Here is a 24624-nt window from a genome sequence, read left to right as displayed (position 1 = left end):
TTTTCTCAGATTAGGAAACTTAGGACAACTGGGCAACGAGCTTCTCGCTCCCAGCACCGCACACCCCAGAGGGCTGAAGGTGAGAGAAGACCTATCAAAACCCTTTGGCTACTGGACGGGGCTGTGCCAGTGGAGAGCTTTCTAAATCTCGCTTTCTTCGAAGACTTCCTCGGTCGTCTCCCCAGTGGTGACTTCTCCTTCGCTGCTCTCTGACATGCTCGGCCATGGCCGGTGCGGAGGAGCAGAGCCAGGCTCGGGGCTGAGCTCTGTCCTCTGCTTCACCAGCACCTGCTGGAGCTGCACGCCCCAGGGCTCGTTCGTCTCCAGGCACAAGCGGGGTTTGCTGCCAGGGTGCTGTTTTTTTCCTTTCTGTGAACATTTCCTGAGGTATTTTATGTTTTCCCCGAGAAAGCAGAGTTTACAGCCAAAGGGATCTGCCAGTAGGAAGCGGGACCACTGCTTCTGGAGCTCAGCTTTCACCTGGCGGGAGAAGGAAACGGTTGGTCCTCCGTGAGGTCCTGGGAACCCCCCTGCAGCTCACTAACCCACCTGTTGGTTGTCAAAGGAGAGGGAATGTGGAATTCAGCACCTTTGGGGTGCACCTCACCCCTGGTGAGGTCCCTGTGGGCTGGGCACAGACTGATCCGCTAAGCCAGGCTGAAGAGTCCTCACACTAACTTAGGGAAGAGTTTCATAGCCCCGGAGTCGGATACACTCTGGTCCTAACGTGGCAGGGGGAGAGCTCAGATGACTTTCATAGTTTATATACTTGAATATATTTTTATGTATTTTTATATTTAACTATATTAATATTCTGATGTTAAAGCATCCCAAATGTCATCACTTCACATGGATTTTACAGATAAAGTAGAAGAGGGTTTAGAGGAGATCTGGGGTTCCAGCTGACTACAGGAGCGGGTTTTCGGCAGCTGCCCTGACTGTCAGTCTCTACAGGGGTTTCAGACACCCCAGGGTGCTACAGTCAGTCCAGCTTCAGGGGGGATACTTTGCATCTGAATCCCAAACCTGTTCTCTTTGTACAAAACGATTGCTCATATACATGCAAACGACTGTACACTTGCTTTTGGGAACTGATCAGTCTGTTCATCCTTCTGTCCTTAATCTACTTTACAAAGAAACTAAAATGTTTTATCTTACCTCTCCATTAGCAAAGCAATATAAAACTGCTACAAAAAAACCCTGTAAGAGAAAGACAGCAAGAGAACAAAGTTAGTGTACAGGCAATACTTGAAGTTTCAATTTAAAAATGACGTTAATGTTAAAGACATAAGTAAAAACCAAGCTTCTTGATTTTCAAAAAGGAAACTGTATTTACTTACTACTGCAGTGCTCATGTCATCATATGGTGCCTTAGTAAATGCAGACACTGAAGAACAGACACTATACAACCCAGTTTGAACTTCCATGTTCTTCTCATTTTGCTACCACATAATTTATTTTTTTTTCAAACTACTGCTGTTATACTGTGCCCGCTGCTATTTCTAAATATGGCAAAACAAAAAAAAGTGCAGCTTGGGGGTCTCATATTACCCATGTGCTTGTTTAAATTCCTGAGTGAGACTACTGAGAAGGATCTCCTTTGGGTGATTTTTAAAAATTGAGATATTAAGTGATTTGTGCTTGTTTAAGGCTCGGCTGTATTTAGTGTTAAGGATATTTTGAATTGCCATTATTCCTTTGATTTTGCTTTAACTAACAAACCTTTTAAAAAATCGTACTAGAGATGAAACTTCTTTTAAAGCAACCCAAAAATTACTCTTTCCATTTTCCTCCTCTGTGTATTTGATCTCAGATCAAAACAGCTTACATGCCTGCATCTCAGCCTAAGAGTCCAGCTTAGAAATGCAGATTTGTTGCCATTGCTTCAGGAAATGCACTTCTTTTGCTAAGTCTAAACACATCGAGGACACAAGGTTTGACGAAGAGGATAAATACTATTGACTGTGTTCATATCACAAGGAAAAAGTTGTCATGACGATATATAATACAGCTGGCATTTGATTGTTTTCATGCTCACACTTTTCTAGAAATGTTTCTGTTTTTCTCAGACAAAAACTTAAAAAGAAATTCACATACACAGCAGCTTCCATACTTTTTGCTGTATCTAGCATTAACCGATAACATTTTGAGCATACTAGCAATTCTGAAAGGTTTAGAGCCACTAATTCCTCAAGTATATGTGCAGTAAGTATGAAAAAGAACAGTTTATCTGCCACGCCAGTGGGAGTGAGGGCAGGAGAAACAGCAATCATAATTGTTTTTCCATGTGTTTTATTTCTACTACATTCCATGCTTCATTTTGACATATCATTTATCAATGTAACTTTTAAATAGTTCTTTGCATCTGAAATATTTAACAGAAATTTCTTAAAAAAATGACAAAACATTATGGTCCTTGGAGGTTATAATAGATGCTATTTTACCATAGGGATAAATAGCAGCTGCGGAAGAGTTCAGAAACTATGGAGTTCTGGGTTCTGATGCATTAATACAAATTTAATAGCTTAAAAAGCAGCTTTTTATGCAGATCTGCTTCTGCACCTGGGGATAGTTCTCTTCTTTGGATAGAAAGTCCATGAAACTATCTCTGCCGGGTGCATTTTTATTTTTTTTCCCTGAGGATGAGCTCTAAATTTGTCCTCACAGGCACCGCAAGCGGAAATAAGATCTGAACTACGTGGTGCTGCTAAGTCCTGTGATTGCTAAGCCTGATGATACCCACTGCCAGAAACGTAAAAACTCATCAGATTAGGAGAGGACTTTGTGAATATTAGTGGCACCTCTGTCATGAATGTAAGTTTGTAAATCCCTCTGTGAATTTAGTTCACTGCTGCTGCAAGATCAGAACAAGCAGAAACGCTGTAAAATCAGACCAGAAGGTGAAAAATTCAGCCCATTATTCATGTTTGATGTTCATTTCCTACCCTGGTTGCTTCAATCCTTCCTGATATTCTTTTTTATTCTTTTTTTTTTTTTGCAATACGTTGAAATTTATACTTATAAATCTAAGAAAGATACACATTTTTTAATTATCACAAAGTGAGGAAAAAATAAGAATCAGAAATACTTATTATCACAATAACCAATAAGAAATGATAAATGCATGCTTAAGCCTCATGATTATTCTTCTGTCCGGTTGATAAATTACTCATGAAATAACTGGGTTTTATCCATCAGAAAACAGTATTTTTCCTGTGGCTAACAGCGTGCATGCACCAGTGAGCCAACGTGCTTAGATTGCTCCACTTTCTAAAAGGAAGAGGCATCGTATCTACAGCAGAACTCATATTTAGAATTTAATTTTGTGCTCCTTGAAAATGTTTCAGTTAAAACCTCCAGATGAGATGCCAGGGGTAATTGTTTTTCTTTAACAAAACAGTTTAACTGCTTTTTAAAACTACTGAGAAGATTTAGAGACTAAACAAATGCAATTGTGTACAGTTTATGCGCTTTTTTGCTAATCCCTTCACAAATAATGCTGCAGCTAAAAAAGAGAATCTGCAATAAACATTGTCTAAGATCTCTGGGTATTCTAAAAAAAAGTTTTGCTTCTAAAGTGTGTCCTGTAGCCAAGCGTGTGCATGTTCCTCTAAATGGAATGAAGTTTGTGTTTTCTAGCAAGGATGAGTAAGCTCTCTGCTAAATCAGATTTCTTCATACAAGCCAGTAAGTAAAATTTTCACTTAAAATGATTCTGCGTTTCTTAAAATAACATCTAGTCACTGCAACCTCTCCAAATAAGGATCTGCCTAAGTGAGGAACATCATGTCAGCAGCCCCCTTGGGGTGCTGCCTCTGCCTGCCTGGACATTTTTCCTCTCAAGCTGTAATGGAAATTTCTAATGAGAGCCTCCATAACAGTGTCAAAGCACTGATGCTTACATATGCCAGAGCACTGGTGCACACATACCGTGTAAAGAACGAGGATCACCACAAACCGTGGGAAAAGTGCAATAACGCCTCGACGGCTTCTTGTCTCGCACTGTGAATAGTGAGTACCAAGGACCTCCAGCCAGAGAGAGTGCCGAGCATGTCATTAAAGAAAGGAGACTCGGAAACTGCTGTCCTGTCTCTCCAAGAAGCCCACAGCAGGCAGATAAGGGTCACGGACAACTTTGCTAAGCACGGGAGTGCTACCTGAAAAAGTGATTGCTCAGCAAAACACAGACATAAGCAGCTGGCAGAGCTTTGTGCCTGCAGAGTGACTGGTGGGTCTAGTTCTGAGCCTTTGTAAACTGGAAAGAGTTAAACTGAAACCCATACATGCTCCTGCATAAGAGGCTGATCCGTTCCTTTCACGAGCAGCTCGCTGGGGAATTGGGACTGCTTAGAACTGGCCTTTATAACGAAGTGTGGCTCCCTCACACCTTCAGGCTTGCAGCCACGATAAGAGGGTGTAGAGCTCCCAGAGCCACACCCAGTCCTTTGGTACCTCATTTTTCTGCCTACTTGCATACTACTGAGGCAGGGTGACTGAAGGGGAGTCAGGTGCATAAATATTTCTAAAACACAGTGCTGGCCGTATAGCTGAGAAACTTCTTCTCCACCCGCAGGTGCTAGTCCATCTATCTGTTCCAGTCGCATGAGTGCTCTGACAAATTTTCTCTTAGCTCTGGAAATCTGTTCATGAGTACGGTACTTTAGTACAGTGTATGTATAGGACTAATGTATTTTGAATATGGAGCTTATGAATTTTTTATCTCGTCACCATAACAGTGTATTTAAAGGCATTATAAGTTGGAGCACAATACTGGATAATACTCTATACCTGTTGTATCTATAGGTAAACAACACATAAACATGGATCTATGACTCCTAAAAACAGCACTTGCAAAACAGTACTTACATGAAATGAGCTCATTGTCAGCTGAATGAATAGTCTTATATGTCTTGAAAGCCCTTCCACCTGTTCGTCGGTGATGAAGGTAAAAACAAATTCATGGATTCCCAACAATGGAATCAGCACAAGTGTAGATCTCGCCAATCTTAAAAAGAAAATGTTTGATTATAGTCGTTTTTTCAACATTCTTGATGCAAAAATAAAAAAAAAAATCACCTACAGAGAAATGGTTTTAGAAGTATTGCCTCGATATTCTGACTCTGGAATGGTATTATTAATTTTTTTTATTCTGAGGACAAATTCCCAGATATGAATTTTGGAGTAAGCTATCAGAAAAGTCTGTACAGAAGGGAACTTGGCTTTGAGTTTCAGGTGAACAGTTAGGGACAAGAAACTGAACAGGAAGGCCACTGTCCTCAAACTTATGGTGTTGGTAACAGAAAAAAATATTTATAATATGAGTAATCTATTAACAGTGTTCTTAGACCTTGCTATCACTGCTGAAATCTCTGTGTAGCTACATAGATGGTTTCTTCTAGCACTGTTGGCAGTTGTCTGCTTCTTAAAAAATGCTTCCAGAAGAATTTTCATGGAAGAGAATCTTCAAGTCTGAGAACATGTTTGCATGGATGAAAGAAGAGAGTTTAAAAATGAGTTCTGAGGGACATTTGAAATGTGAGGAATAGCTTGAATCTTTGAAAGGTCAGCAAAACTGTAAGCAGCGGGAGAGAATGTAACGCAGAATGCTGGGCGCTATTAAATAGAGGCACTGCTGTCCGTGCCTGTCATCACAACAACCCTCGTGCAGCAGCCTGGAGAACAGAGATCTTTGGACCTTGAATGTTGAAGGAAAATGGAAACGTGCTTCTCGCTAGGGATTTCATAGTTCGATTTAACAGGAAGTTAGTAGTGGAATTTCCACACAAACACACCCCCCTCCCCCTGCCCAGTCCTGTTAGACAACAAAATAACACCTTAGTGAGGTGGGACTGTAGGGATTCACAGTTCTTTGATTAAGGATACTAAGAACTGGAAAGAATTGAGATGTGGAAAGCGATTAATAAATCCTCAGCTCTCCATTGATTTAAATAGATTTCACTGCACCCTTCGCCCCTTGCAGAGCAGCCTGCCCTTAATGTTCCCACCGAGTGGGAAGATGTTTGTCAAACCCAGAACTTTACGTAAGACATTGAGATCGTTCCGATTTGGATTTAAAAGAAGATATTCTTGGGTCAGGTCTGTGTGAAAAATGTCACTTAGAAGTGTCCCACAAGTCTCCTACACCTCCTCTTTTGGGGACTCTTCTGTCACACTTGGGGATAAATTTGTCAGAGCAGTCGAGGCCACAGGTGAGCAGTGAGAACACCTGAGAGCGGAGAACTTACCTTGATAAAATGTCCCTAATACTCAGATAGGAAAGGTTTGGGGAGCCTGTCTCCCCAGGTGGCTTTCCTCCATCACACTGTGAATATCTGCTATGGCTGGTGGTGTTTGCAAGGGCAAACCAGCAACCTTTCGATATTGTGAGGTTAAAAAAAGAGGCTAAAACCTCGTTATTTCTAACATACCTGTATTTGTAGTCGTGGAAGGTCATTTGCTGAGCTTTTAGTTTGGAAATCAGCATCCTGAGGATTTTTAAGAAGATGCCAAAGTTAACCTTGAAAGAAAGTACGTGCAGGTTACTTACACTAAATGCTATGACACCACACATACAGCTAGTAAAGAAATGCAAAGTTGATATTGAACATTTGTAAAACCTATCACTGAACAAGTGGAATGTGGTTGTGGTCAGGTCTGACCAGACGCAGGTTATTGCACAGATGCAGCAGAGAGCACAGAGCAGCAGCGACAGACTCTGCTGGTATCGACTCTCTCCGAACAGGCAGGTGACAAGTCCAGACACCTTTTGGTCACACAACTTTTCACCAGACAATCACAGGTAAATAGGATGTGATGAAAAAACAACAGTGATTGCAATTCTACAGACAAAGATGCTCTAGACAGCCAGAAAAAGGAAGCCCTGGGCATTTTTTTACGAATAATCCACTCCTTCGTTAATTAAATTGTGCTGACTTGGCCAAGGCCTATCTGCAAATATTCCTTTCAAAAGAGCCTGCAAACACCCGAGTCATTAACTATTTCACTTCCACAAGCCAAAATCCCTATGCCAAGAAGTTATTAAGGTTCCAATGTTGGGAAACTCACCATTGCCTTACTGAGCCTGATTTACACATAGGTTATGATACATGATGTTCCAGGATAAAATTACATTTTTGTTTTAACACAGAGCCCTGCTTCATCATTTTATGGTCAGACAATTGTGCAGTGCTACTTTTTTTTGCCTCAAGAGTTGTTTTGATCATGCTATTTCCATGTCTTCATTATCACTGCGTTTCAGGTGTACACTTTTTGCAGTTGTTACCGAAAAAAATTCGTAACTCAGTATTGCCATGCTGTGCTTCACATTTTTTTCATTAGGTGAATGCTTTCTTCCCATGGCTCTCAGTACTTCTGCTGCTACTTCTCTGCATCCTTGTTATCATAAGATCCGTGTCTATAGACAACTTGGAGCTTTCTAGGGGTGCTCACCACACGGTAGCACTCTCCTAAGTAACCTGCTCGTTGAGAAAATGAAGGTAGAAATAAGAGAAGTAAAAAATATAAGAAGCAAAAGGCTCCATCCTTGATACAGATGAAGGTGCACAGAATTTGCTGCACAGATAAAGAGCAGTGTTTTGAGAGGGTGACACTGAAATACTTGTTCTTTGTAGATAGATGGGAAGGAAGCTCTGCCCATCCACCCACAGTAAGAAACTTAATTTACATTTTTTTTTCTGTTTCATCTTTTTGAAACCAAGAACTGGATTATATCTGGAGAAAGGATCGCAAAAGACAATCACATTTGTGCATGAACAGATGAAATCATTCTTACTGCAATGGAAAACAACATTGGTCCTCGGATGATCCACCAGATGCCCATGTGTTCATTTGTTCCCCAGCACCTGGAGAATAATTTGAAGTATAATCACATTATCTTCGTAGAAAAAAAATAAAAATAAAAGTAAAAAACTTACACAACTTGTGTATATATTTCAAAAGGAAGTTGACAAAGTTCAACTTTTTTGAGTGGCACTCAGAAAAAAAATGGGATAAAATTAGGAAGAATCTCACCCATAACTGTAACTGTATTTATTCTGAAGATCTTTTCACCAGAATGTTGAGAGAGGTTTACCTAGATTTCAAACCTCAGAACAATCTGGCAAACTCAGTCTTTGGATCCACACAATTGTACATGGAATCAAACCTTTGCAATAGAACTCGTCCTATACAAATTCATCTGTCTGAAACTGGAAATTGGGAATGGAGAAGTGATGAACTGTGAGCATGGCTGTCGACCTGCTAAGAATTGTGTATTCTGTTTCTTTGAAGCTGTCTCTTTTTCTCCTGATCTAACCTTCCTATGCATATGTTCCCTCTTGCTAATTACCCTGAAAATCCATAGGATCTAGGCTTGTCATTTACGGTGTATACAACAACATCTGACTCTGCAAAACTGTGATTGAGATTTGTTTCCTGATATTGTTGCTTAATAAATATATTGGTGTTCCAAACAAAACTCTCTAGGAACCATGAATAAAAAAGGAGAACAAAAGAAATCATCCATAAACCCCAAGTTTATGTGATGCTAATAAGAGAATCACTGACGACCAGGAGACTGGAAATTTGATGTTTATCAGCATGAGTTACTCTCGCCAATTGATTCAGTGAATACTGAACACATTCCCTTCGTATCACCGTTTAGTGAACGTCCGGTTTTGTCGTTATCCTTCATAACCATTTTTTTTTTCCAAAATGATGGTGAATACCACTTAAAGTGTAAACAGTCTCCAAGAAGAGCTCTGATCTCCCTTTCTTACTAACAAAATGCTTTCCATGAAGATGTTTATGCTGACAACGTGCTTCACATACGCAGATGAACACTGGATGCACAGCCTTCAATTTAGGCCTAATGAATGTTTATTCTATTTTTGATTTATGCGTAAGTAAATCTGAGGCTTTCTAGTAGTAGTTTAATGTAAAAGTACTAAAATGAATGTAGAAAATGTAAAAAGTACCAATAAGTGCGGTGTAATCTTAATATAATTTAATAGTCAATACTTACATCAATCATTGTCAAGGGCTGCCAGAAGAAATTAAGCAAACAAAAAACCAGTATTCTAAGGCATATTTTATTTAGTAACCTACCCTGTGTTCTCCAGTTTTGATCTGCTTATTCCCCAAGGGCCCACAAACAGGATGGGAACAACTGAAAAAAAAAGGAATCAACTACAGTCAAGCTTGCAGAATGGTTCAAAACATGGATATGTTGCAGTAGTGCCTGGTGCAAAGACATACTTTTTCAGTATTCTACCTAGAATTGTAAAAAAATCAAGCCCATCCTGGTGTTTCTGATTTGCAGTTAAAATACAAAATAAAATTTCATTATATACTTGAATCTAGTATTTCCAGACTAATATATACGTGTGTGTACACATATGTACATACATGCACTGTCAACCTGTCCAAATTTTCTAAATTCTTGACCCTGAGAATTCAAAATAATTGTCACTTGAGTCCTCACAAACTACTTAAGATGCCAGTTGTTAATGTTTTTATTTGTTGAACTTTAAAGAGCTTTCGGTGGAGGCATGGAACTTGTTTAGTTAACTAAAACAACTGGCAAAGGCTTGTTTTCCTGGCTTACCTTTCCTGGACCCCTTAGAGATAACATATGGTTCCCAGTCCCCTACTGTTTCTCCCTTTTTCTGGAGATCCTCGAGAGCAGACTGAAAAAAATCTTTAAGTAAAGGATGCCTATGCTATTCCAGTGGTCTATAAATGCGCAGGCATCTGCTTCACTGACAAGCAGAAAGCACATCTTCCTCAGAACCTGGAAGAACTGCACTGGAGGATCTCGTGTGGATTTTGAGGTACTGGGCACCAAATGACTGACAACTAGTTTTTCAGGCTTTCCTTGTCTCTTCATCACAGGTATTAAATACCAATTTCCATCAACTTGTTTACTATGTTAACTTCATGAAGTTAAACTTCAGCTTAACTTGAAGATCAATTCCCTGTTTCAGGTGGGAAAAAAGTAATTCTTTTTCCCAAGTATGCAATAAAACATGTGTTTCCCTATTCTACACGTTTCCTCAATTAAAAGCAGTGATTTTTCCTGATATAAAAATATCAAGTTATTCTCTAGAACAAAATAATTTCCATTCGAGCCACAGACAAACCTTTTTGTTTTAAACATGAAAAAGGAAACTTTCCCGAGGTAACAGCACTTGCTTTGTATGCACTGACTCACATTTGCCATTGCAAACACCTCTGTTTCATCCTTGTTCTGTGCGCTCAGCTCTTTCACCATTGTTAAACCGTTGTCATGTTGACCAGTTGTGAAGACTCTGAACTTATTATCAGGGCCTCAGAACCCCACATTTTCTTGTGAGTCTAGATGAAAACAACTTGAATTCTTAATTTCTGTAGATACGCTAGTTTTTTATCTGATCTTTAAAGAATTAAAAGGTGTGAAGTGCTGAACAGTCTATTAGAGTTCTTGTATTGTTACAGGCAGCTAAATAAAACCTTATTTTGGATTTAAAACTGGAAAACAAGAGGGAAAAGGGAATAGGTGCTCTTATTGTTAACAAAAGGAAAAAAAATTGGCACAATGTCAACTATGAATTTTATATTTGCTTGTAATTAACCGACTTAATACTCCAAAATTAAATGTGCCACTGTCAAAATTACTGGGGTCTGAGTATTTTTTAATTGATTTCTTATAACAAGATCTGTTGTACTGACATCTTCAGAATAATACGTCTCGTGTATTCAAAACCTGGTTCAAACGTTATAAGAGACAAAAGTGAAATATCTTTTAACCTTGTCAGTGTAAACACAAGCCATTTCTATAAGGGAGAGTTTAGGTTTCTGGGTTCCGTAACAGATCTTTACTTTTCAGGCCAGATATTTTTGCCATAAATTATCTTGTGTATTTCAACAGGGTTTGTATCACGCTTTTGAAATCAATTAAGCTGGTAATCAGTGAGATTCATTTTACCCATCGCAGCTCCCACACAGCCCCAGTGACGAAGGAAAGCTCATTTAATGCCTGCCTAAGGCTGTCCTGCCTTTGTGCTGCCATCCAACCCACAGCGCTGGCAAGCATGCTCCGTTTGCGTTCCTTCTCCTATTTGGCAGGGGGAATTTCAGATGCTGAAGTCCTGTTCCAGATCATGCTTTAAGCATTAACATTTTTCTATAGCAATGGTTCGTTGTTAAAAAGTCAGATTAGAAAAACATGAAAAATGGCCTTATATGAAATTCGCTTGATTCTAGGAATTTCTGCAGCAGACTGTTTCTTAGATGCTCTCTAACTTCCATTTAAAAAGGTACAAGCTGTGCTTGATGCCGAAGTGAGCTTTGTTCTCGGTGGTTTCTACAGAGACAGTCTAGTACAACTTTCAGATAAAACAGAATGACATGAACGATTATCAAACCAACAGGGAGTTTGCCACAGCCTTGGTAACGATAAGCAGAAGTTCCCTTTAAGCATGCAATTGTCATAGCATTCCAATTGTAACGATTATAATTTCAGTCTTGGCTGCCACTTTTTTCAGCTATTTGCGTTTGAGTTTAAGCACCTCTTCTAAACCATACCTCTGTCTTTGGTAGCTAATTCTAGCAAGCAGTACCATATTACACAACATGGAACAATTTATTTACAACTAAATCATGGTTCACTACCAAAAAAAAAAAAAAAGTGAAAGTGTTATTTAGAAGAATTTTAAAGTGGGCTCTACACTGTAGTCTCACAGGTCTGGATACACAATTTCACATTTGACAACGGAGTTCAATAGACATGGTGATAGTAAACCAGCTTGTAAAGCCATATACTGACAAAAGTTTCACAGTCAGAAGTTCTTATGGCCATCCATGCTGCCATCCTCCTTGAATCATGCCATTGGGTGTCAGTCAGTAAGTCTTGCAAAAAGTCTATGTATTGTTTAATAGAACATTTATTATCTTTATTTAAAACCTTCAAAGGCCTAAAACTTGCAAAGCTAGATTTTAGATGATTATTGGGAATTGGAAAACCTTGATTTTCTGCATTGTTCAGACAAAATAAAGAATTATGCTATTGGAGTAAACAACAAATGTGTCAGATTACACAACATAATTTGCATAAAATTATTCAAATGTTTGTTACTAACTTTACATTGCCTTTACTCCATGAAAAATGCCTTATGTTTCTATAAGACCTGAGTCATGAAGTGTTTCAGATTGTCCTCCCAGTTAAACCACACTTCTGAACTTTAAGGTGAGCTAGGAGGGTGAAGAAAATTAATGTTTAGACATCATTGCTGTGTAGGTGCTCTATTACAAAGGAAGAAAATGAATTTGCTGATAGTACCATACTATTCAGTGATCACAGAAAACTCAGCCAAACGTAGTCAAACTTCTTATTGTTCTGTCCACTGGGCTGCTGTTTTCTTAGGGAACACTGCACCCATTCCCTCTTTCTGCAGGCCAAGCTGAACTGCAATGAACGTGTCACTGCTAGTTATATCTTTATGGACAATTGCTGGCTTCAAAGCCAACCAAAAAAAAGTTCAGATTTTTCTGCATTACAAAGTATCCGCCACTGATGCCAAAAAAGCACCACAGAATCAAGAACTTGGAAATGATGAGGTACTTACCCCATCCTATCACGACGTATGTCTGCAGCAGCCGTCTTTCAGAGAGTACGACGGTTATCAGTAACGTATGCAAATAAATTCCTTCTACCAACAGCCAAAAGTAATTTGCCCCGACGAAGTAATGCATGAAAAACTGGGCAGTCCTGCAAACAATTACAATCTGTAGAAACGAGATACCAGGAATCACGGTTAATATACAAAAGCTCTGACAGACCCTGATTTTCTCTTGTTACTTTAGCAACCATTCTAAAACTAGCAGGAGGTTGTGATATGACTGTGATAGACTCTCATTTCTGCTTGGGAGAGGCTGGAGGGGAAAGCGATAATTAAAAGGTTTTTGCATTGCAATAATTTTGCATTGCAATAATTTTGCATTGCAATAGTTAAAAGGCTTTTGCATTGCAATAATTAAAAGGCTTTTGCATTGTCAGAGAGTTTGGGTGGAAATGACAAGCAGGAAAAGGCAGTGACAGTGTAAGCTGGGGTATGTGTTCCCTGTCACGGTCTGCGTAGCAGAATTTTGGCAGGTGAGCTATTCAGTTAATAGTCACCGCTGATATCTTGCAGGTAATTTTGATAGTTGTCGTGGGCAAACTGTATTCACACAACCTCACACAAGGATCATCTATCCACAAGGCTCACAAATGAGAGGTGTTGTTATTCCATTATCTAAACAGGTGTAAGAAAGTTCGTACATTTTCCTGGTACAGAAGCCCCTTTAAACTATTTAATGCTCTTTCACAGCAGATGCATTGTTTGATAAGGTTATCTTAAAAGCAAGATTTGTGTGCGTTGCATTGTGCTACACATACCAAGAGTGAATAAATATAGCATTACGTAAGTGCCAAATATTACGTAGGTCTCCTGCAAAGAAAACTACAAGTGTAAGTTGTTTTGCTACACGGGATATTTATAAATATAACTATTTTGTTATTTCTGTGCAAGGCTTCACGTAAGATCAATCTATTACAATTTATCAAATAGAATTTTTTTCTTGATTACCACAAGCTTTACCAGCAAAATTTCAGTATCAAAAGCTCAATTAACAAACACCTCAAAACTTTCAGCACACATTCACTGTTAGCAGTGAACTAACACGTTACCTCAGGACTGAGGTATAATATCCATCCAGTTTCATCATTCGGTCTTTTGGAGTAAATTTTGTAGTACACAGTGTCTTTTATAAGAACTGCTGTTGCACGCAAGATAAAAGATGCAAATAAATTCATATGGATGTAGTTTCTTGTGCAGTGAAGTTTTCTGTGGGTGAAAACATGATGTATGAATCCTCTGGAAAATTTGAGGAAATGAAAAAAAGAAACAAAAAACCACCCCAAACAAAAAAAAATATGTTCTATTCATATTGTTGCCATCAATATATTTTGCTTAGGAATTGCTTTTATAGCACTTATTAGGAAAATACAAGTTATTTACTCTGGCAGCTAAGCAATAAATTCAATTACGTGAAAAGAAGAATGTGCATACCGGGGTCTGTGCTTATAAAATGCAGGTGAATTTGGACTAACCTGAGAAAAGAAAGTATGAGGAGAGCCAGCACAAGCGAGATGAGAGAAAAATAGTACCCTATAGTGTACAACACCTGTAATGTGGTGAGTAATTTATGTTCTTCTTCCTAGGAACAAAGAAGAAAAATGTGTTATACACACAGGCAGGTGGGCAGAGCACGACCACAGCTCACAAACTTCTGAGTCCAACTTCTCTGGGCTGCAGGGCAGCAAGGGGAGATTCCTGACGCCTTCTCCCTGCACCGCCGCCTGAAATCGTTGTGCCACAGACACTTGCAGAGATCCTCGGTTCCTTTTGAAATTCGAAGGCACTCACGGTCTCATTTCCAGATTGCTCCTTCACGAACACCTTCCTTCACGAACCCCTTTTACGGCTGCCATTGCCATGACTGCAGGCACCAGGTGGATCCTGGTGGCTGAATAAGGGCGGAAATGGCTCTCTCAGCCTGCACACCCGGGGCAATCACCTTGGGGGGGGCCTGGGGACACAGTTATGGGTTGGATGCATCTGCACAATTTTGAGAGTCAGCTCTGTCGGGAGTCATTGAAATAGGGTGACTTCCGCCATGAGTTCAAAGAAAACAATAAAAATTATTAAATTAGAGTTGTCTAAAACATCTTTGAATGATGAATAAGATCTCAGAGAAGGGAGACACCTTCATACTTTGCTTTGTTTAACATTGCTTCTTGCTAAGTTTCTCCGTTTAGCTGCTTATGTCTGCATCTCGGCTCTTCAGGTTGCTTTTCTAGCCCAAGAAAACCTCCTCTGCAGAGGGGATGTAGGGATACAGGCTATGTGACTTTCAAAATCTGTATTTGCCCTGCAAAGTTTTTCTCGGAGCCTGTGTCCCTTCCTCAGTGATTTTCCTGTTTTCTTTGTGAACTGTCCTAGTGCAGGGACTGTAGCACTGGCTCCCTGGCAGTGGCTGTCTCTAACCAATTTACACTAAGGAGCGCTCTCTGGATAGCGTGAGTGAGATGTGACCGCTGGTAGAAATTCTCTTGGGAGAGCAGTGTGGGTGCAGGAGACTCCCATAGCTGAGCCTTCAGTCACTCCGCTCCATGAAAACATCCACACAGGCACGGGCATAACCAAAAAATATGAGTTATCAGCTTGGCTAGGCCAACTTTGTAACACCAAGCAAACAAAATAAGCCGATTCTTCCAATATGTGCAGATACTCACTCTGTGTTATTTCTAACATCTCGGATCTTTCCATTAAGTAGAACAAAAAGGTACAAACCTTTAGCGTTGGTAGGAAAGCTGGTTACAGCTTTCAGAGAAATTGTCTGCTGTCACACAAGATGAATTCATGTGTCTCCCACCCACAAGTTTGTGGTCCAAAATGGTCAACAAACCTTGGAAAAGGCTCAGTACTTACGAATATTTATCACTCTTGTATAAATAAACCGTAAGTTTGGAAGTTCATGTACTCACTATATAAAGAGTTTAGTAAAAAATTAATAGTACATGGGGATCCTGAACTAACAGTGTTTAATTATCAAGAATGTTACTCAATAAAGTAATAAACAGTAACAGTGCCCATCCAATGAAGTACTAAAAAGCAAAAAATAATCAACAGTAATAAACTGTTACCTAAGACTTCATTTGGGCATCAGCTAAGCTGAACTCTATGACAAAAGAAGTTACAAGAATCTGAAACCAGATGAGCTGCATGCTCTACCATAAAAAACCAAGAAGGCTTTTATACGTATAAAAAAGCAAACACTTTACCAATCCTTCCGTCTCCTTCGCATTCGTTGCAAGTCAACGCTGAGCTGTGCAACGGGATCAGTAGGCAACAGGATCAGATCCCTGTTTCACAGCTTGAGCTGCCCTTGCCCTTAAACCTCACTGGGGTGGTGGAAGTGACCTTGCTCAGCTGCCAACTGCCTTCCCGTAGGGAACGTGAGCCATGGTACTGGCATTCCCGGGAATCCTCCAGTCCGTGACCAGCTCAATTCGAGAGGACCACGTAACAGCCCATTAAAACTCTGAAGGGCTCAGGCAGCGGTGGGGAGTAAAGTTGTCCAGCCTTGGCAGACCGCAGGAGTTTGGGACAGATGATGGGATGCTTTGAACTGAAGTTATTTGCTTGTCAGTTTGCAGCTTTGTTCAATTTTATTAGGAAAAATTCAGCACACGTCAACGCTGGACTCTGAACAGAAAGCAATTTGTGGCATTTAAACCAGGAATCCCCCTCCTTAACCCTTTCTCTTTCCTCCTTTGCTTCTAAATAAATGAACAGGTTTCCATTTGGTAATCAGAATGAAATCTGAACATCTTTTGCAGGTATTCAGTGGAAATGTTTTATCAGTTACTCAAGAAGGGATTAAGAAGATTAAAGTATTAAACCATAACATAAAACATACTTACATTTTTTTTGAAATGATTTTTCTCAGAACATTCTGAACTATCTCGCCAAATGTCTGTGGAGTTTTCCTTTGTTTGCCAAGTCCCTTCGTCCAAGCAGACTCTGTATACATTTCCTACGCTTCCTGAAAGTAAACAGAGGTTCAATCTGAAAGGTCAGAGAAAAGATTTCATTTTTCATACACGTTTCAGAGATTTCTCCCTCAGACCACAGCAAGAGACGCCATACCACCCTCACTCTAAAAAAGAACAAAAAGCACTTTTCTTTTGTCTTTGACAACGCATTCTTCATATATATATAGTATAAAGTAGGAGTGTAATTTAGCAGAAATAAATTTCCAGAATGCACCTGGCATTTACAGAAAAATACGTAATTGCTACATCCAAAAGAAAAGCCTACATCTCACTTTATTCCTTTTTCCTCATTGAGGTAATAAGTTCCATCAAGCACGTTGCCCAGGACATGCAGTCAAAATTGCAAGAGGAAGAATAGGGTTTGATTAAAGAATGATCTTGCTCTGAAACACCTGTAGCTGGTGTTTTATTTATGCTTTTGGGGGCCTAATCAAGGAGGTGGTGTGAACTAGAGAAGCTTTCTTGAATTTCACTGCACTGTCCTAGTTTATACTAATTAAGAATTAAGTCCATAACATCAGAAGAATGGTGCGAGGACCCTGGTTGATGTTTATTTGATGTTGTTCTCAACATCTGCCTTCCATTTATTCCTAATGAGACCCAAGCTTTTTCAATCATTTTTTAATTAGTAATTGTTTAAGGGTTGCAGCAACAATCAGAATATTTCGTTTCACTCAGGGTAACTGGAACTGAAAGAATTGCTTAGGGAGCACAGGTTGCTGTGACAGAGCAGGAACTCTGTGTGGAGACTACACACTGAAAAAGATGAGAAATCTCATTTCCAGACTACCCTAATTTTTCAGTGCTCAGGCTTGCCAGTGATAGCAAACCACAATAAATTTACCTCAAGCTTCCAAGCATTTCTGGTCAAAATCCATTGGTGTCTATGCCTTGGAAATGGGACTAGCAGTGGAAACAGAGATCACAAGCAAACCTAACCCCAGTCCCACAAGAAAATATTGAGGACAAAGAGACAGCTGGGCTGTCTCTAGTGTCTCTTCGTCTAAGGTGCTGTGGCATGGGTGAGAATGCCAGATGATGCTGTAACACAGCAGTGCCACTGTATTCCCCACTGTGAACACAATTAAAGCTTTGTAACCTGATACAACACCTTGCATCTTGCTTTTATAGACATTCAGGCAGAAAAAAAGACTTGGCATTACATGGATGCTTTTAGGTTTATCATGAAGAGCTGAATTTGTTCTAAACGGTTGGCAGAAGTGGTAGTTTTGGAGACTATATAGAAGCTGTGTCTCTTTCTGTTTAGCAGCACAAAAAAGGGTAAATGATGACATTACAGACCAGAGCATGTGTGGGGTGGGCTGGAGAAAGTTAGGATAGGCAGCCCATAGTAGTCTCCATAAACTAAAGGACTCGGACACAATTGATCCTTCCAAGTGGCACAAGAAATCCAGCAAAGCAAGCCACATGCAGCTAGGAAAGGCTGTGTAGTAGGATTCCGAAATGCTAGGAATACCCTTTCAGTTCTGTAGGAGAAAGGGAATGTTGTTCGCTTCTAGACAGTTGTGCTGCTGCAGATGTTACTCTCTTTCCTTTCCTAAGAGCCTCCCTGATCCTCACCCTCCAAGCATGGCAAAGCTTCCTTGCTCATCACACTGCTGTGTTCTACTGCAGGGCTGGCTGCTCAGACTGCTGCTTTGTTTGGCTGTTGGAGTTTTCTGAGAGAGCTTCATGTCTGGTGTTAGTGGGGACCACAGAACTTTCACCCTAGAAGCTGAAGCCCAAATCCGTTATTACCAGTAAAGGCCTGGCGGTATGGTTACACAGTCTTGGAAATGTTGCTTTATAGCAGACAATATGGAGCTGAAGCAAGTGCAGATGGAGAAGAGGAGTAAAATAAACATCAACAACAATTTTGTGACTCAGTCCAGAAAAGAGGTGACAAGAAGCGAGACAAGAAATCCCTCAAGGACTTCAATCCACTTCCAAGGACACTGGGACAAGAGAGAACAGCATCATGTCTCCTTTCACTGGATTCCTGGCATAAACTCGGAGAGAAGTTACCACTTTCACATTACCATTTTCCAACCACGGCAAATAGGAAGGACAAGGAACAGAGACAATCCCTGGGGGTGAGTAAGGCCAGCAAACAAATTGATCAAATGTCCCATTGCAACGTATTCCTGGGGAGAGAAGCAAATAGAAGTCTAACATGAAGTCGTTCAGAGAATAGCAATCTTAGAGTCAGAAACATCAAGCATTAGTGCTATCAGCCCTTAAGTTTGCTCTGGAAAACCTTTGTGGGAAGAGCTCCCTTTGTACCAGTCACACATTGTCCTGGAAATTGTCTTCGATGCTCCGAGGTGTGAACGATGCTATGTAGGAAATTAAGTCATTCTGGGTGATTATCCCACACCACGCGATGTGAGAAAGGTTGAAGAAATATGGTCGCCTTGCAGTTAGAACTAAAGTCTAAGCAAAAAGTGCCTTAACTCCACAAACCTAACGCCTGCATCACAAAATGCATGAGCTGTCCCGTGAGAAGAGATCAGCTCCCCAGCTGCTTGAACTAGGAACAAACTAGACTCAGCTTGTCTCATGTGTTTTGGATTCTTGTCTGCGTTCACTCAGTTTCTAAAGTACGGAAGAGGGAGGCATCTTCTAGTCCCTGGATGGGTCTGTTCTCCTGTAGTTAATATAATTTCCAGGAATATGGGTTAGACTTCCTTCAGGCTGAAAAGGGAAGTGAAAACTGGTCTCCTTCATCCAAATGATGTGATTCTTACCAATAATGGGTAGCAGCTACCTCTTGACCAGGAACTGAGTTGCACAGCACAGTGGTAGCTCAGCACCAGCTGTTCAGTGCTTCATTTTTGTACATGACCTGGTTCTACACATAGGAACCTAATAAGTTTCAGGACAAAGAAGGTCATTAACTTCATGACTGCTATTTGTGTGCTTTATTACATCTGAGTAATCTACCTTTAGAGCTTAGAAACAGACACATTCTCCTGCAAAAGAACATTGACATATTAATCAGTTTTCCTTAATGTGTCTTTGTTGTGCTGCTTGTTTCCTTACCAGTATCTACAGTTGGTTCCTGCAGCATTTTCAAGCATTCTTTTTTATATCTGTTCCATTCAGTAGTGGTTTTTTCCAGCAGAGATCCTTTGGCCTGTGAGTGAAAATACTGAACACAAGGAAATTCTGTTAGAACTTTGTGGTATTTTAACAGCAACTTTCTTACCATCATAAAAAATGGAGAGGAGAGGAGAGGAGAGGAGAGGAGAGGAGAGGAGAGGAGAGGAGAGGTAAGCAGGGAGATAAAGGCAGACTTCTTTCTTCTCCAGGAAATTATTAATGACATTTCTTCTGTTACTGTCTTTCCTTTAGCAAGAAATATATTGAATAGAAATAAAAGCACTTCAAGAGCAATCTCCATTTCACTAGTCTAGCCTTGGAGACAGGCATGACTTTGGATTTAGTCAGTTTAATGGCAGCAGATTCTGTGGAGTCCCCTCTAGTGTCTGGAAAACAACCATCCCATGAGTACAGGAGGTGTCTGCTCCTTTAGGCTGCTCCTACGCTGCAGGCTACTGGCTCCTTGCTCTGGCTCTTTCTTTTGGCCATTCACCCTGTGCTGTGGTCTGGAAGCTTCTGTTCCCACACACTTTCCTAAAAGCAAAAACAATCCACCCTCAATCTATAGGGTCCTACTGGACCTACCATCCATTCTCTTCTTTTTCAGGTGAATACAGGCTTCAAACACAAATGAAGAAAAAAAATGTTTGTCGGTATCTAAATGGGAACTTTTCCTCGTGGACAAATTCTGGCAGGTTGCATGAGAGAGGGTCGTTGCCTTTATAAGGATAGTGCTGTGCTTGAAGAAATACACAGAAGAAACACAGAGGTTTAGGGGACTGTCAGTGGTGTTCAAAAAGGAAGCAAGAGAAGAGGCTCAGGAGCCCTGCTTGGATGTGCTGACCTTCAGTCATTCCCTTGGCACTGGGAAGGAAAGAAGCAGAAAAGAAAGAGACCTGGATGTTAACACAATAGGGCGAGAGCAGGGATGTAGATAAACGGTTCCTAGCACAAAGGAGAGAATAGAATTTGCCTTCACTGATAAAATCAATCTTAATATATAAAAAAATTACTCTGCTATTTTTTAAAAAAAGTATAAATTCCCTGCTATAGACAGATTCTATTAATAATTTTATATATAGTGATCGATGTGTGTAGGATGTGGTGGACATCCATGGCCCGCACCTCATCAGTGTGAAGGTTGCAGTTGTCCCGAGGGGAGTCTCGTACTTTAACTTACTCTCTGTGAACATCAGGCTTTCTGACACATCTTTATCACACAACACTTCGACTATAGAGGCTTTTAAGAGGGCCATAACTGACAATTTATGTTTAGGAAAGGGATGGCTAAAAACAGAAGAGTTAAATGCAAAATTGTTTGGTGACGTGTTAGTTCTGGGCTGCTGAGCAATTAGAAGCAAAGCAGTAGAGAAAGGATAATGTTAGGTACTGCTTACAGTTCAGTATCAGCGTGATGACTTGATAATTCTTTATCCAGGGAAAAGAACATCAGCCTAAGCAATCTCTGTGTAGTATGCCAGCTGGTGTCTGGAAACCAGGGCTCTGAGAGGCCAGAGGCAAGGCAAGTAGTCAGAAAACACTGGCACTACAAGTCAACAAAAATGAAAAATTCACTACTGGTTGAAATTGTTACCAATTGTAATGACCAAATTTTGGAGAGCAGACCAAATAGATTTCTAAAAACCAACAATCCTTATACCAAAGGATGTTTTCCAGCTCTCCAGGGAAAATCAATTTCCCTCTGTTTGGACTAGATCCTTTTTTGAAACTGCCTTTCACGCACGTGTGGTTGTCCTGAGCTTGTCTGAGCTTGGTGACATGCTGAGATAAATACCAGGACAAAGTGTGGCTGTGAAGCCCACCTGTATCTTTTTCTTTGAATCTAGGTTTGCTGGAAAAAGAAAAAAAATCATATTTATTTACTTTCAAAATGAGATCAGTGGAGACTATTAGTTAATTTTTACACGGGGGCGCTCTTCCATGTGCCTTTTTGCTGTGTAAAATGCTGTCTGCCCAATATTTTGCTTTTAGTCTCTTAGCTAATTTCCAGACACCCTTCTTCAAATTTCATGGAGTAGAAAGGCTATAATTATTCTTCTTCTGATGGACTAGCAAGATAAGGAGAGAATATTTACAGCAGCCATGAGAAAGGAATGCATGTTTCCAAAGCTAAAAGCATCTTGACATTTCCCTCATGTAGCCCTCAAAATACTGGGAGCCAGGGGAGATTCTTCAGACACTCCTGGGTCAGTGAACCTCAGCTGAAGAGGCAAAAACATGGAGATGACGTGTTTGTAGAAAACTGCTTGATTTAAAGCATAACTCTTCAGATTCTAATAAACAAATGTACTAAACAGCCAAGGAAAACCAAGGAAAGCCTCACAGCATCTACCTGTCTGCTCGTTCGGTTCCATTCCTGGAAATGAGGTTGACAAAGAGTCACGAAGAAGCTCACTCAACAAGAATGAGGAGCAGTTTAAGAATAAATGACAATTTCACACCCCTTACGTAATTGTCAGTTTCTGCGGAGCTGCAGAGTCAGGAAGCCAACACCTGGTCTCTACGGATGCAAATACCTGTGCAGTGCTTGGCTTTCTACCACATCTTTCCTGATGAAAGAAAGCTTAAAGCCAGTCTGCTCTTGGTTTTATGCTTCAGCTGACGTTTATCTGCCACCATTTAAAGAGGATTTCTGACTCTGAAGAAATCAAACTCCGATGTCCAAGACAGAAGCCCAGAAAGTCTGCATCCTGTTGCCCTGCACTGGCTGTTTCATCCCTTCAGACTTTCTGAAGTTTCAGTGGCTTCAGCCAGCGAGCCTGGCACCCAGCTCTCACTAAAGCTCACCAGGACCAAATTTAATCAGACCTCCCGGGAAGGGTCTGCCAGTTCGTTTGGTTTTCTCAGAGCCCACAAGTGCATCAGGATGACACCACTGGTTAAAAATGCGTTGGCCACGGCAGAACATACTGACTGAAGCTTTCGCTTAATTAAGAGGATTGTAATAATAAAGCTCCAAGGTGGCAAAAAGACTGGTTTAATTTATTTTTTTTTCATAACTGACCATAGTTACACTAAGCTAACAGTGAAATTAAATGCTTCCAATTATTCGGACTATTCTATTCAGGACAGAAAAAAACTTAGATTTTAGTATACATTAGAAGTAACAACTTAAATAGTTACTTATTCTTTCAACCCTCATCATGGTTTATTCAGATTGGTATTTTTCATATCTATATAAGTGGTTGCTAGAAAATATGGATATTGTGATTTGTGATTGTTATTTCTTTAATTATTTATTTCTTATTAAATATAAATAAACATAACACATTTATTTAAACAAGTTACAGGAATCACTGTGACAGAATAATTCATGGTGATTCATAGCCCTATAAAGTTTTGATCTCATGGAAGAAAATGGGAAATTTTCTGAATCAGTTCTAGTTGAGGTGTCCCACAAATTTAAGGTGTCTCACAAATTTCAGGTGTCTCACAAAGCTGAGAGGTGTTTCAATCCTATATTCAGTTATGTGAGAGAAGCTCTAGACTTGAATTATACAAAGCCATCGATATGTTTTACTTAAAAAAACACAATAGTGTATGCATCTTCTGGTAATTTTTTCTTCATAAAATCTAGGAACACAGGTATGGTTGCTACAGTGTGCATGCATGCAAACCTACTCCCTTAGTAACCCAGCTAAATGGAGGATGAATGGATAGAAATACCTTATTACTCTCAGTTTAAAGTATGCTTCTCAATCACACTTATTTTCATGTATGCTTTTATCAAAGAAATATACTTTAAATCTATATACGAATTGTATTCGGATGAATCAAAATTTTTTAATTTATTGAAATCAAGGTTGATAGAAATACATAACAGATGATTAGAACCATACGTGAAAATTGCCTTGAAGTGAATTAGCTGAGATATTTTGTCAGTAAATACCTAAAACTCTTCCAAATTATAAGGCAATATAGTCAAAGAAGATTTCAGTTTTTTATAAAATTAGAAAAAAAGAAGTGAATCATTTAGTAGATGTCTGCAAGAAATAAAAGTAGAAAATACGGATTTGCTAGCCTTCTGTAAGAAGCTGAGGTGCAGAATGAAACCAATAACACTGTTTTTCGCAAGTGTGAGATTGAACACTCACCTCTTACACAAATCAAAGGCTAAAGGATAGTGACAGAAACAAAGCCAAGCTGGTTTTAGAACAAACATGATTCACAACAGTATTGATAACTCGTAGCAAAACTGAATAATAAATATAATTTAATACTGATCAATAATAGTATGACAAGAGATCATATAAAGGGATGCAAACACTGTTTTTTCAATGTATGAACGAGCATTAATAGGAGACAATTGTAATAAATGACTTAAAGTCAACTTCTCAGTCAACATTTCTCATTTTTAATTTTTAATAAACATAAGTGGTTAAGTCAGAAGTATTTTTGAAACGAGCATTCTGACTGTGAAGATTAAAATGCTATGTGATAGGAATCCACATTTATACTGTCCATTATTAATTATTGAATTAGCTTACCTGTTTCACAAGAAACAATATCATGACAGAGCTGGCAGGTGTGGATATTCTGGACCAGATTCCCATGCTGGAACAGAGACCAAAAAGTGTCACCATACCCATTATTCTAACAAATTTGTCCCAAATATGCTGCTATTTCACTCTACTAGAGATCAATTAAATCACCCTGTCCTGTGGGGAAAACCGAAAAATTAAAAATATCTCCCTTTATGAGTGCAACAGGTTCACGAATTCTCTCATAAGTAAGCGAGGAAGTCTACTGAAGTGTCCAGGCTTTCGAGACTCCAACTGTCTTTTGGTTTGTTTTTTTCTGATTAAAGGCAAAGAGAATTTACTCTAAACTTCACAGAAAGTCTGCTTACTGTAGCTTGTCCTTCA

The 24624-nt window shown here is 39.7% G+C and overlaps 1 protein-coding gene across 1 annotated transcript; it reads right to left on the bottom strand.

Moving 5' to 3' along the window:
• Positions 1-141: 141 nt before the first annotated feature.
• GLP2R (glucagon-like peptide 2 receptor) lies at positions 142-24348 on the bottom strand. The gene is made up of 13 exons (XM_009865663.1): positions 24247-24348; positions 19679-19772; positions 18676-18780; positions 16505-16626; positions 14129-14235; positions 13706-13862; positions 12603-12762; positions 9106-9166; positions 7793-7862; positions 6429-6517; positions 4867-5005; positions 1159-1200; positions 142-480 (listed from the first exon to the last, which is right to left on the bottom strand). The coding sequence occupies exons 1-13, from the start codon at positions 24346-24348 to the stop codon at positions 142-144; spliced, it is 1587 nt and encodes a 528-aa protein (XP_009863965.1).
• Between the last annotated feature and the right edge of the window lie 276 nt (positions 24349-24624).

Source organism: Apaloderma vittatum, unplaced genomic scaffold (assembly GCF_000703405.1).
Source record: "Apaloderma vittatum isolate BGI_N311 unplaced genomic scaffold, ASM70340v1 scaffold393, whole genome shotgun sequence".
NCBI classification, from domain to species: domain Eukaryota; kingdom Metazoa; phylum Chordata; class Aves; order Trogoniformes; family Trogonidae; genus Apaloderma; species Apaloderma vittatum.
This window is presented reverse-complemented; position numbering and strand designations above follow the sequence as displayed.